General features: G+C 34.5%; 1 protein-coding gene across 1 annotated transcript; it reads right to left on the bottom strand.

Moving 5' to 3' along the window:
- Positions 1-10,707: 10,707 nt before the first annotated feature.
- On the bottom strand, positions 10,708-12,756 carry LOC103927424 (NAC transcription factor 56). The gene is made up of 3 exons (XM_009336347.3): positions 12,401-12,756; positions 11,926-12,233; positions 10,708-11,769 (listed from the first exon to the last, which is right to left on the bottom strand). Exons 1-3 carry the CDS (start codon positions 12,636-12,638, stop codon positions 11,197-11,199), a joined length of 1,119 nt encoding a protein of 372 aa, XP_009334622.2. The 5' UTR covers positions 12,639-12,756; the 3' UTR covers positions 10,708-11,196.
- Between the last annotated feature and the right edge of the window lie 510 nt (positions 12,757-13,266).

Genomic DNA, 13,266 nt, shown 5'->3' with positions numbered 1-13,266 from the left:
TAAGTTGTGGTCGGAGTTGGTTGGAAAATGGCTCGAAGCTGCCGGATCTCAGCTGGAAAACTGGGGAACTTCCCCCCGCGTTGCTTCATGCATCCAAACGTCACCAAAATCACTCAAATTTACCCTAATCATACTAAAAGCATGATCTATGAAGATCTTCGGGTTTTTGAGGCTCACCTTGTCAGAAAAGTTAATAACTCACCAAATTTCATTTGGGAACAATAATGAATAGTGGCGTAAGCCACTGCAGGGTATGAATCCTCAGGCCTGGGTTCGTGTTTGCGGTAATAACGCGCCTTAAACAGATAATGGTCAAGGTGGTTCGCTATGAAACATAGCGCCAAGGGTCACCGCTATCGTCTCCGAGCAGTGAACATAGTGGGTGAGGGAGATAGAGGGTCCAAGTGATGGTGTGACTCTAGGGTTCCTTTGTGTCTTTGTAGATGAGAGAGTTGAGGGTGTTGATCTGGTGAGTGGTCGGTTTTGCTGGAGTAGCAAGTTGAAAAAGAAAAAAAAAAAGGTGACTCCACCGGTTTTCTAGAGAAGAGAGTTAGAAAAGAGAAAGAGTTAGAGAGTTGAGTGAGTGAGGGAGAAGATAGGCCAAAAAGGTGGGAGAAAAAGAGACACATGGCAGAGATGGAGAGATGTAGTTCCCACAAAACAGAAATCTGAAAACAAAAACAATAAAATAATAAGAAAGAAAATATTTAGTGTAGTGAATTTCCTAAATTGACCTTCGCTTCGTAGTTCCATAAAATCTTCGTCGTAACTCCAATTTTGATTCCGTTTGCGCGTACGTATTCGTACCATCAAGTACTTCAAGACTACGGTAAAATAATAGCTCATACCTGTCCCTAATTTTACAATTTTATTAATTTTTAAAAAGTGAATTGATGAAAATGCCCCTAAAGGCGAGATTATTGACTTTCGTTTTGGTGACGAAACCAGCACAGCTCGATTCGGAGTCCAGGTGGACATTTCGGGTCGAGGTGTGTCATTTAAGTCCTCAATGTGGTTCTAGAGCATCCTACATTTCTTTGTAGTGTGCCCTATGTTTTGGTGGAAGGTGCAATACTTATTGGGGCATCTCCAAGTGATATGTGGTGGGATTGGTTTAGGCCTTACATGGTATGGGTTGTTTTCGATTTCATGAAGGATAATACTGATAAAAGTGTTGAGGGGTGTGTATTGACGAGGTTGGGATTTAGCTTCCTTAGTTGGTCGATAGTTTCTCTGAGATGCGAGTAGAGTATTTTCCTTCCAATCTTGCCTTTTATGAGTTTTGTCAGTCCTTGGATACATTTCGACTTCCTTCTTCTTCTTTTAGAACTCATCATCCTAAGTGGTAATATCATCCGCCATCTCGAGGCATTCCGCAAAGGTGATGTTTATCGTATTTCTTTTTCCCAAGTTTCTTGCTCAATTTCGACTGGATGTATGTCTTCTCTTAAAGGTTGTAGTAGATATCTTATCATCTGATTTTTCTATGTTAGCTAGCTTCATCTAGAAACATTTTATGTAAGTTCTCAAGCTTTCATCTTTCCTCTAGTTCAGATGGTACAACACGCCATGGCATTTGTGAACATAATGATAAAATAAGAAGTTATTAGCAAAGATGTCTGCCAATATCGCAAAGTTTTTTTTATAGATCGTGGGAGAAGCTCCGCTTACCAGTGCATTGCACTTCTCTCAAGCGTCGATGGGAAGATTTTGCACATAGTAGCCTCATCATGACTATAGAGGACCATGACATTTCGGTATTCCATGATGTGATTGTCTGGATCAGAGTCCTATTTTTAGGATTTCATCTGTGGAGGGATAAATTTATTCGGAGGCAGAATGGCTGCAATTTCATCAAATAACGGATCAGATATCCTCTACGTGATTCAACTGAGGATTCTTGCTCGAGATGCCTCTCGATCTTCCCTGCGATTCGAGTCATTGGTCATGTTTTGGAAGCGGGTTCCTTAAGGGCAAAATAGGAAATCTGGTAAGATATGTCCTTCCAATTAAGTGTGTGATTACTTGGAGCACAAGCTAATTCTCATAATATCAGGATTTCCCAAGTTCTCTCCTAATCCAGATGGGTTTAAAAGATCCATTTCTTGAGGGCTAAGCAAGTCATTCCCAACAAAGGTAGACCTTGTTTACTGGTACACGTCAAAGTGAGTTGCTCAAAGAATACCATAAAATCTAATCGATATCATATTTGTCATTTTGACGGTGTAGATCTAATCATATAGACTTAAGGGTCTAAGGTCTGATTTAAGATGATTCGTTCCTCCGGATCCAGAGATTCGGTCTTTACTACTTCATCCATCTTGATCTGATGGTTCGAAAATCAGAGGACCACAATTAAGAATCTAGTACATGATATCTATAATAATTGCATATGGTGCTTTGTCACAATGGCGGAAATAGATGATGCCTATGCATCATGGTGTAAGTTTGATTCCCACCGATCCTCCTTCTCCTAGCAAATAACAATTTAACTCATTAACGTTATCGTTTGTTAAAAAAAAAAATAGAAGAAGAAGATATCAAAAATAATTATCTTGACGGTATTTTCATGTAAAATCTTGCGATTTTATGCAGACTAAGGTGATGATATTTTTATGTTATATGTACATACAACATTGATTTGGTTAAATAATTTAATATGCTATTTATATTGTCAGAAAATCAATACTAGTAATCTTAATTTAATGGGCTAACTACATTTTACACCGTTCAAGTTTGGGGTGATTTTCAAATTAGGCAATGAGGTTTTAACCATTTCACATTGCATCTTGAAATTTTAAATTAAAATTAAATTAAAATTGTATCAATCTTGCTTTTCACTAGTAAAAAAAAAAAATCTTGCGCGACGAAACACACATTGTCGCCCAAAGTCACTTTGCGTGACGAAACTCTAAACTTCGTTGTACAAAGTCTTGCGCGACGAAAAATACATCATTGTGCAAAGTGACTTTGCGCGACGAAACTTTAAACTTCGTTGCGCAAAGTCTTTACAAAAATAAATTATTTTTTAAAGTCTTTGCACGACATAATTCAAATATTTCTTTGCCTAAACCAATTTATTTTCGTTTTTTATTTTGTACGTATAACACTTAAGAAACTGAACAGTATATATATTTTTTACGTAGCTTTAAATTTATTATTGTAGTTCGGATCGGGTTTTTGTTAGAAAAATATATTATTGTAGTTCGGATCGGATTTTGGTTAGAAAAATATATTTTAAATTGACGATCGAATGAGTTCATTATATTCATATAGGGTCAAGGAGTGTAGCTATAAAAAATCATCAAAATCGGAGTTGAAATAACCGTTAAATCATGATTTTTCGTTTATAACTGTTGAAAAGTTTTGTCTCATTCCTTGATCTCTGAATGTTTGTTTTTTTTGCAATTTTGGCGTATATGATCTTGAAGTATATACAAACAAGTTTGACAGTTGGATCATTGAAACTAGTTTCATAGAATGCATATCCCATCAAAACAATAGATTCACTAACACTTAAGAGTTTATTTATACTTTCATTAAGTATAACATAAGATTTTTTGGTATCCACTAATGTAAATATTTAAATTGAAGATCGAATTTAGTCATTGTATTCATGTAGGGTCAAGGAGTGTAGCTGTAAAAAATCATCAAAATCGGAGTTGAAATAACCGTTAAATTGTGATTTTTCGTTTATAATCGTCGAAAAGTTTTGTCCCATTCCTTTATCTTTGAATGTTTGTTTTCTGTGATTTTTGGTGCATGCGATCTCGAAGTATTTACAAACAAGTTTGACGGCTGGATCATTGAAACTAGGTTCATAGAATACGTATCCCATCAAAACAATAGATTCACTATCACTTAGAGTTTATTTATATTTTCTTAAGTACAACATAAGATTTTGTGGTATTCATTAGTGTAAATATTTTAAATTGAAGATCGAATTCATTCATTGTATTCATATAGAGTCAATGAGTGTAGCTGTGAAAAATCATCAAAATTGGAGTTAAAATAACTATTAAATCGGGATTTTTCGTTTATTCATATAAGTGTAGCTGTATACACGCGTCGTGCAAACCAATTTATTTTTGTTTATTTTATTTTATTTCATATTATAAATTTTAAAATATAGTTGTTTTCATAAGTTTTAATTATTTTTAAAAAAAATTGTGCGACGAATATCAATATTTCATTGCCTAACCGTTATTTACTTATTTTTTATTTATTTTTATATTTTATATTGTTAAACTAAATTATTTTTTTATTTTTTATTATTTTCTTTGTGTGACGAATACACATTTGGTTGCCTAAACCTTATTTATTTTAACTTATTTATATTTTAAATTGTAAAATAAAATTATTTTCTTTTTTATTATTACGAAGCAATATTTCGTCGCGCATAATCCTTAAATTTGGACGGGAGCCAAAAATGGGATCCAGAAATATTTTTTTTAAAACCTTTTTTAAGAATTTGCGTGACCAAGTGATGGGATGTGGAAATATTTTTTTTTAAACTTCTTTTAAGACTTTGCGCGACCAACACTTGGTCGCGCAAAACTCTAAAAATTTGGGTGGGCACCAAAAATGGGACACGGGATTTTGAAAAAAAAATATTTTTTAAGACTTTGTGCGACCAATTTTTTGTCGCGCAAAACTCTAAAAATTTGGGCTGGCACCAAAAATGGGATGTGGGAAATTAAAATTTTTTTTTTTTAAGACTTTGTGAGACAAATATTTCATCGCACAAACTCGTATCCTTCGTCGTGCAAAGTGATACGGCTTTTAAAACCAAAATAACTCCTCCACCATGTTCTCAATGTCTTTTTGTACTCTTACCTCTCATCTCCCCAAATTTGACCCTCTCTCTCACACTCATTCCTCTCACTTAAATCTCTTTTCTCCCTCTTCACTATCTCTCACTCTCACTCACTCTCTCATCACTCTCTCACTATCTCCTCTAATTCTCTCACACTTACTCCTCCCTCTCATTCTCACTCACTCTCAATCTTGCCAAAAGCTATATTCTCCCCAAATTTTAATTTTTTTTTCATTAATATGTGTATTTGGGGTTAGTTTTGAGTTTGGTGCAGGGTTTGGGGTTGAGCATAGGATGAGAAGTGGAGTTTGGGGTCGGATTTGGGGTATATCAATTTTAGGGGAGATTATGCCAAATTTTTGTTATTTTTCTGTTATTTGACCATATTTTTTTTGTAGGGAATCGTTGAGACTTTGACGGCTAAAGTTGAGGATTAGGATGCTATCAAAACATATCCCCCGCCACTCCCACCACAATAGACTTGTATTAGGATTTTATTATTGTACTTTGTTAATTTATGTGTACATTTTGAATATATTATATATATTGGATAATTTGATCACTATTTTTCACATGCAATTTTATTTTGAATATGTCAATTTAAATTAAAGTAATTAAAAAAAATAAAATCATATAATTAAATTAAATTAAAAAAGTAAAAATTCGAAAAATCTTGTGCTACCAAATTTTCGTTGCATAAACAATTAATATAAGAGAAATAATAAAACAAAAAGTCAAAAACCTTGCGCGACCAAATATTTCGTCGCGCAAAATATTAAATTAATTTATTTTAATTAAAAAAATTAAAAACAAAAAATTTAAATTTAAAATATTTCATCGCGCAAAGCTTTGCGCGACGTTAATCTTCGTTGCGCAAAGCTACTTTGCGCGACAAACTACTTCTTTTCGCAAAGTAGATTTATGCGACAAACTACTTTGTCGCGCAAAGTAGCTTTGCATGGCGAAGATTAATTTTCATCGTGCAAACTCTATCGTCACAAGCTTCGTGAGACGAACCATGTGCGACCAAACTTTCATCATGCAAGGTTTTGCGCAACGAAATTGTACTTTGCACAACAAACTTATTTCGTCGCGCAAAGTGTTTTTTCTAACAAACTATTTGAATATTCATTAAACTGATGATATCATGAGCGTGTACCTCGCAATTGGGTTGACACGTAACCCACACTTGTACCAAATTGACTAAAAATTCATCACTTTAATGGAGAATTAAACTTTCAAATAGACAGAAGGTGTTAATTAATACAACTACAAAACCTTTGGGGTGCAATGTGAGAAAATTGAAACCTCATAACTTATTTTAAAAATCACTTCAAACCTTAATAGTGTAAAATATAGTTAGCCCTAATTGAATTTTTAGTAAATATCTTACTTTTTTTAAGAGTCTGACATTATAACTCATCACATTGATTGGTAATAGGTCACTACCACCATATAAGTCCAAGTAATTTGGTAGATTATAGTGGCATGCTAAATTGCAATCCTCAAAATTAAAAACCGTTCGAATTGGGTCATTTCGGTTATCATCAACACTCAATCTACGAGCCAAAACAAATAAATTCCGGTCGCAACCCACCTTTTAGCATCAGATCTTCTATTGGGAGATAGAGGCCTAGGCAATGTAAGATCAATCAAGAACTACCCCACACAATAAATTTCAATCAAAACTGGTGTTCTCTCTTTATCTGTCCGATTGATTTATTAAAGTTCATTTTGGTTTTTTGTCTTCTATCATGAAAAAATCTTGAAAACGAAGACCAATAATTAACTTTAATCATACAGCTTTTAAATCCTGGATCTGCTTGATTTTAACAACAAGGAGGAACAAAGATCTGCTCTCTTCAATTTCTTATGAATATTTTTTAAGGTTTTTTTTGTTTTTGTTTTTAAAGATATAAATATTTGCATATAATAATGTCACACAAGAGTATTGATTTACCCTTGCATAGAGGTCATAGTTAGGTTCAATTCCCCCTGTTGTATATATAAAAAAAAAAGGTCATGCTATTCACACACCCCCTTTTACTTCCTACACAATCTTGTTAATTTTTGTCATAATATTCTTGAATTTATTCAATCCAAAGGCCAGAAACTGAAAAAAGTGTGAGAAATAAAAATAGTTGTTTGGATAAAATCACCTAAAAGAAATTGTCAAATAAGTATATATATCCGACAAAGCAAATGAGAAAGGATGCTAAGGGGAGAATTGGAAATGGAAACTATCGATGGCATTGTCTTCAATGTAATTTAGATAGCCAAACATATGGAGTCGAGTATTCCTATGCAGCTATGCTTCTTTGTAATGCAATAGAGCAGCTCACTCTGTGGTTTAATTTGTTATCATAATGGCGTATTGATTAAGTGCTCCTTGTTAAATGCAATGAAGCTACTCACTAGATAACTTCGTTTGTCATTTGAAATGGCATATCTCATTGATGGGGATTTAGTGCGTCCTAGCTAATTGATTATTTAATATTCTTGTGAAGAATGTTGATGTTTCTTTACGGAATCTTTACGACAACAACAAAACCTTATGAATTCTTACAAAATCTTTGAAGAAGAAAAAATAAGCATGGGAGAAAATATTAATATTTCAATTAGACAAATGTAACATTGTAATGTATGGGGCTAAATTTGTGGTTGGTTTCTAGGCTTTGGGAAAGCATCTTCCACAATGGGATCAAAGAAGATAACAGCGCATTTTCATGATCGCAATGATCTATACCAAATTAAGCAGCAATGATGCGAAATTTAACAAAGGTGTTTTGTGCTCTTTCCTTAGAGAGGTATGTAATTAAAGGGTATTTAATTTGTGTGGTTTTAAGATAATGATTCCTTTAGATGATTGCAAAGAATGGTCCCATATATGCAGTCAGCAAAAAAGAAAAGCCATTTGCGAGGTAGCCTCTTGTTGTCAATTTGTGTGACCTCAAGGTCATGGAATATACTTAACTACGTCTTATCAGTCCAATGAAAGAAAATGACACTCACTCTCTCGAATATCTTCAAAATCTTTTTCTGGAGATAAAGTAGGATTTTTTTAGGCGTCCTTAAACTTTACTTCATATTTAGTCTCATCTGAACTCTCATATTACTTTCGCTAGTTCTCTAACTTAGCTATGTGTTGTATGAGTGGTCATTTCATTACACCTGTCTTCTTTTCCGTCAAATTTAAAAGTATAGTGATCTTTTCATACAGAAAAAAATTTAATTATTCAAAAAGAGATGTCGCTCCTATATAAGGTTAAGAGGAGTTTCCCTTCAAAATACTCCGTGGCCTATTCACAAAATTTCGTGTTTATAATCGGAACCATTTATATTGTAAATCAATATTATATCTGCACAAAATCAATTGAAACTCAAATCATTTAATCAAATCTTTAAAGAGTTCCAATCATAAGTATGAAGTCTTCTAAATATGTCACGAGGTATTTTAAGGTGTTCCTCCTCTATCCTTGAAAAGCAGAGTCTTTATGTTTAAAAAATTTATTTTCTTATTTTCTAGATGAAATTTCCATGTTACCCCTCAACTTAACGGAAAAGTTGACGGAGTTAATAAAAATGATTACTAGTGCAACTAATGACATACTTTGAGGATGAGAGAAATTATTATTAGAGTTCAGGAACGAAAACTAAACTCATGGTATTGATAACAAACCTTTGCTACTATTTAACCCTTTTTTTTTTTAATATTTAATGAAAGGTTTTGTGTGAGGAAATTGAGGTAAAAGCAAACTCACCTTTTTCTACAAGCCCATATACTTGAAATTTCAAGCTTCTTCTTGTGCACCTTACTTATTATGGGTTATCTCTCTCAAGATGTGGATTACAAACACAAACAAGCTCCTATTTTTTTTTACAAGTAACGATAATGATTTTTCATTATTAAATAAGAACAGTTACAAGGGTTGTCACATGAGTGGAATTTCTAATGACAATATCTTTGATTTGGAAGTAATTCGCACAAACAATCATAAAAAATAATTTTAATTAAATAAAATTATGCTTAATTTTTACAAGCAATAATTTATATTTAATTTATCCAAACTATAAAGGAGAATTCGAACTTAAATTTGGAGGGAAGCACACTAACAGCCAACTTGGTTAAACCTAGCGTTTAGAAAGAAAAAACAAAAATCTCATCTACAATTATTCCTCAATTTCTATACTCACTGCCTTTCTCCTCCAAAGGAGACATGAAAAAGATTTAAAATCTACTTTGTAAGAAAAATCTGTTCAGTTCATTTCTGAAAATGTCACACCACTTATATTAAACGCTAATTTGACCATAATGGTATTCCAATATGTTTCCTTTAAATTATCGTATTTTTCTGATGCTTATATGTATTTCTTATTTTCAAATGAGTGATGTCGTGTAATTAATTAGTTAATTTCATAAAATGGATACAGTAGAAGCATGTTTTGGAGCCAGGGATAATGAGAGAAATTGGATAAAATGATTCAGACTAGCGAGGAAGCTAATACAGATACTCAGTGCTGAAATTCTCTCAAAACCAATAGGAAGTTGACAGACCACAATTCATAGTCTAATCACCAATGAACTTGAACCACTCAACGGTGAAGGTGCAGAAACTAATAGACAATTGAAGGACAAGAAATTCATGATTAGCCTTAGTACCGACATGATAATATCATCTGGTGACGATAATTTAGATTAATTTAACAATTATGCGTGATGAATAGCAATGGGACCCCATGTTCTTACTTCAAATTAACGACATGTTTATATTCTTTTCCAGCCAACAGTAAAATTTCTGTAAAGTCGTAAAGTAGGGATCAACTCCATTTTATAATTTTGGAGAGATTATTACTTAATAGATATGTAGTTAAAGAAATGTTACTTATTGACTTATTTATCCTAATGAATGTTGTATTTTTTAAATAACTTTTTTTCGGCTATAGTAGTTTATTTCTTCCACTTGTGTTGCTGCAAACTCAAGAACTGGTATTAACTCTAAAAATTAAAGCATCATCCCAAAAACTTTAGAGAAACATTTTAGTTCATCTTGAACTTTTGTTTGTGATATTCATATTTTTGTACTCATTGACAATTATTACTATGTGGAGGTGTGTGAAGTTTATTTATTTATCGAATAAATAAATAGTCCCAAGTTAGGACCAAGATTTTTTGTGACTTTAAAGAAGTTATTTATTTATGGAATATTACAATATTAAAAAAATTTATCGTGATATTATCTAGTGGTGATAATTTTTAAAATTTTTAATATTACCCTAAAATCTAAATTGAAAGTTTGCCACTTAGTACTACTATCTAGTGGTATTCCTCTTCATTTGTAAGTGAGACGTCTTGGTTCGTTTTTTGTCAAAGACGAATTTGAACCACATTATTGCTAACTCATTATGAGACTAAGTCCATCCCCTCTCCTTAGTACATAGATAATATCGTTTGTTAAAAAAAAAAATCTAACTTAGAAAGGCACATACATTTTTTATCGCTTGAAAATTTTGAAACATGATACAAACCGTACATGCAAAATACAAAGCGTACATGTCAAATTTTACACAGAGAACTGTTATTGCGTCAACCCAAAATGATCATTTGAAAGTTTGGAAAAATGAAAAGGGAAAATAATATCACAAAGGCATAGATATTTTGGACATCACTTTCAGATTGCATGTTCTTTCTTTTTACAATTTACTTAAATAGATGTAAAGAAAAGATCCTTACCTTGTAGGGGTTCATGGTGTTGAATGGGAGAGAAAGCCAAAACCAAGCAAGCAACTACTACCTAGCTAATTTTTCTGCTCATAACTTCAAGCACATATATGATGTTCATGATCAAGATGAAAATTTAAAAGTATAAATATGTCAAAGAAATAAAACGCAGTAGTACAATTATTGCTTTCTTCAATTTATAAATATAGTTGGGAAGATATAGAAGTTCTACAATAAGATCTAATATACAAGTATATATATATTTTTTTTCCAACAACAAAAGGACCTCATCATCTCTAAATAAGGGAAAAAAAAAAAAAAACTAAAAGGAGCAAAAATAAGTATAGATTATATTTTTATCAGCTGAAGATATCCATGGCCTCACCTGAATTTATAGCAGCTACCCTTCTTGTCAAAGGAATTTGATGAGGCCACTTTTCATCATCATCTGGACCGTTTGATTAATATCCTAAGAAGCAAAATCTCAACCCCGCTAATTATCCAAAATCTATACAAACTATTTATATCCTCTATCATCCCCCAATTAACAAGAGCATAAACATATAACATGATCATCATAATCTTCAAACCTTTGTCAAACGATCCATCGATCTCAAGCGCTAAATGATACGTGCCATAAATCATCAAATTCATCAACCCTCTATCCCAAATTGGATTCAGAATACCAATTCATTCCAGGCAGTTGATACGGCGTCCGGTATATACCGTCGCCAAGTGACCCCAGAACTGCATGTTGGTGCAATGGTGGAGTCCGTGGAAGCTGGGAAAGTAGATTGGCAATAGAAGTAGAATTGTTATTAGTAGAACCACCATTAATCCCATCACCATAAGAATTAGTACCATTGTCCAATTGGTGCAGTTGTATTCTCTTGCTTGATGAAGGATCAGCAGCCGTCTGATCATCTTCCTGATTATTCCAGTACAAAGATGGAACTATTGGCCGTTTTAGTTGCAGCTGATGAGTAGAAGCTGATCCGTCGGTGCTGCTCATTATCCCATCAAAAAATATTTGGTCATTTTCCATGAAAGGCGGTCCATAACTCGAATTAGATTTTGGAAAGTGCAGCTTCATATTCTGATGGTGGCCCACATGACTTATGGATGGTGGCATCAATGGTCCCATTATGTCCTCCATGGAATCCTCCCTCTCATGATCCATCGGCCTATGCGTGTTGTTCTTCTTGTAAATTCTACACAGCACCCAATCATCAAGCTACATGAACACAAACATATTAATCAATTTACTAATCTTCAAATTAAATTAACAAATAAAAGGTAAGTACCAATTATACCATGGGGTACAAAAAACCAATTTAAATATCATTATCAATTAATCAGTTAACTATACACGTGCTTAGTGTTGGATTACCCTCAAGGAGTTCTTCTTGTTGCCCAAGTCACACCCAGGTGGCTTGTTGTTGGGCTTGTTATCAGCAAGCCTGTACTCGTGCATAATCCAATTGGTTTTAATTCCTTTTGGGGGTTTTCCTCCATAGAACACAAGTGCTTTTTTCACACCAACTTTCTGAGTACCGCCGGAAGTCAGCACCGGCTTATCAGTCCCCGTCGCTTTCCAATACCCGGAAGTCGCTGCCCTATTGGGTCTCGCTCCGTTCGGGTACTTCCGGTCCCTAGGACTGAAAAAATACCACTCTTGCTCTCCAAACGTAGCCTTAGCTGCACAAATAAAGAAAAAAGAAAAAAGAAGAATACACATAATATAATCAGTATTATTGTTGTCGATAATATTATACACACTTCTTGTATGCAATAATTTTATACACTTGTTGTATGCAATAATTTTATACACATGTTATATACAAGAATTATAATTTCACGCATACCTGGGAGCTCCCAGGGGTCGAACTTGTAAAGGTCGACTTCAGCGATGATAGCAACCGGGAGGGGAGCGGAGGTGGCCTTTTTCTTGAGATAGTGGACGACTAGCTCTTCGTCCGTCGGGTGGAAGCGGAACCCGGGCGGCAGGTTTGGCTGCGGAGGTGGTGGCTGCGGCTGCGGCTGCGGCTGCTGCTGCTGTTGCTGTTTCTGCTGTGAGCCCGCGGACGAGTCGGTGCTCTCCATCTTTGGTTATTGGGTTCGGAGGGTTTCTGTGCAGCCAAGCACATATTACATATCACACAATTTACATATAGACCTTCAATGTCGTTTGGAGGTGGCCGACTGCCAGGGCCCCTGTTTTAAGTATGTGAAGGGGCAATATTCCGCTGCAGTTGCCTGCATGGTTTTTAAACTAGGGAACCAATAGTAAAGGCCACGTAATGGGATCAGGGTAGATTAGCCATTTTATACGATGTGTAATTACTTCGTTAACCATGATTAAGGAAGGGGCCTAATTTTGTGCATGGCATTGAGAGTGACTGTGTGGTGGTTAGCACAGGAACAGGTAGGGAAAGTGAGATCAAGGGGATATGGAGGTGATGGAAAACCCTAGGACGAAGCGAACTGAAAAGTGGGCCGTTGATAGGCCGACACGTGTAATTCGAAAACGAGGGAAAGGTCGACACGTGTGTGGACGTTAGGTGGGGCCCACGGACCACACAAGGCAACAAAAATATATAGACGGATAAGCCTGGGGTCGGAACAAGCATTACGCTTCTGATGTCATGCCTTTTTTTTTTTTTTTTGACAGAAGCCATAAAAAAAAGATGTCATGCTTTTATTGCGCAAAAATACCACCAATTTTGCCGAG

Source organism: the organism of the source record quoted next, unplaced genomic scaffold (genome assembly GCF_019419815.1).
Source record: "Pyrus x bretschneideri cultivar Hongxiangsu unplaced genomic scaffold, Pyrus_bretschneideri_v1 Contig23, whole genome shotgun sequence".
Classification (NCBI taxonomy): Eukaryota; Viridiplantae; Streptophyta; class Magnoliopsida; order Rosales; family Rosaceae; genus Pyrus; species Pyrus x bretschneideri.
The sequence above is the reverse complement of the archived record's forward strand: the minus strand, read 5'-3'. Positions and strand labels throughout refer to the sequence as shown.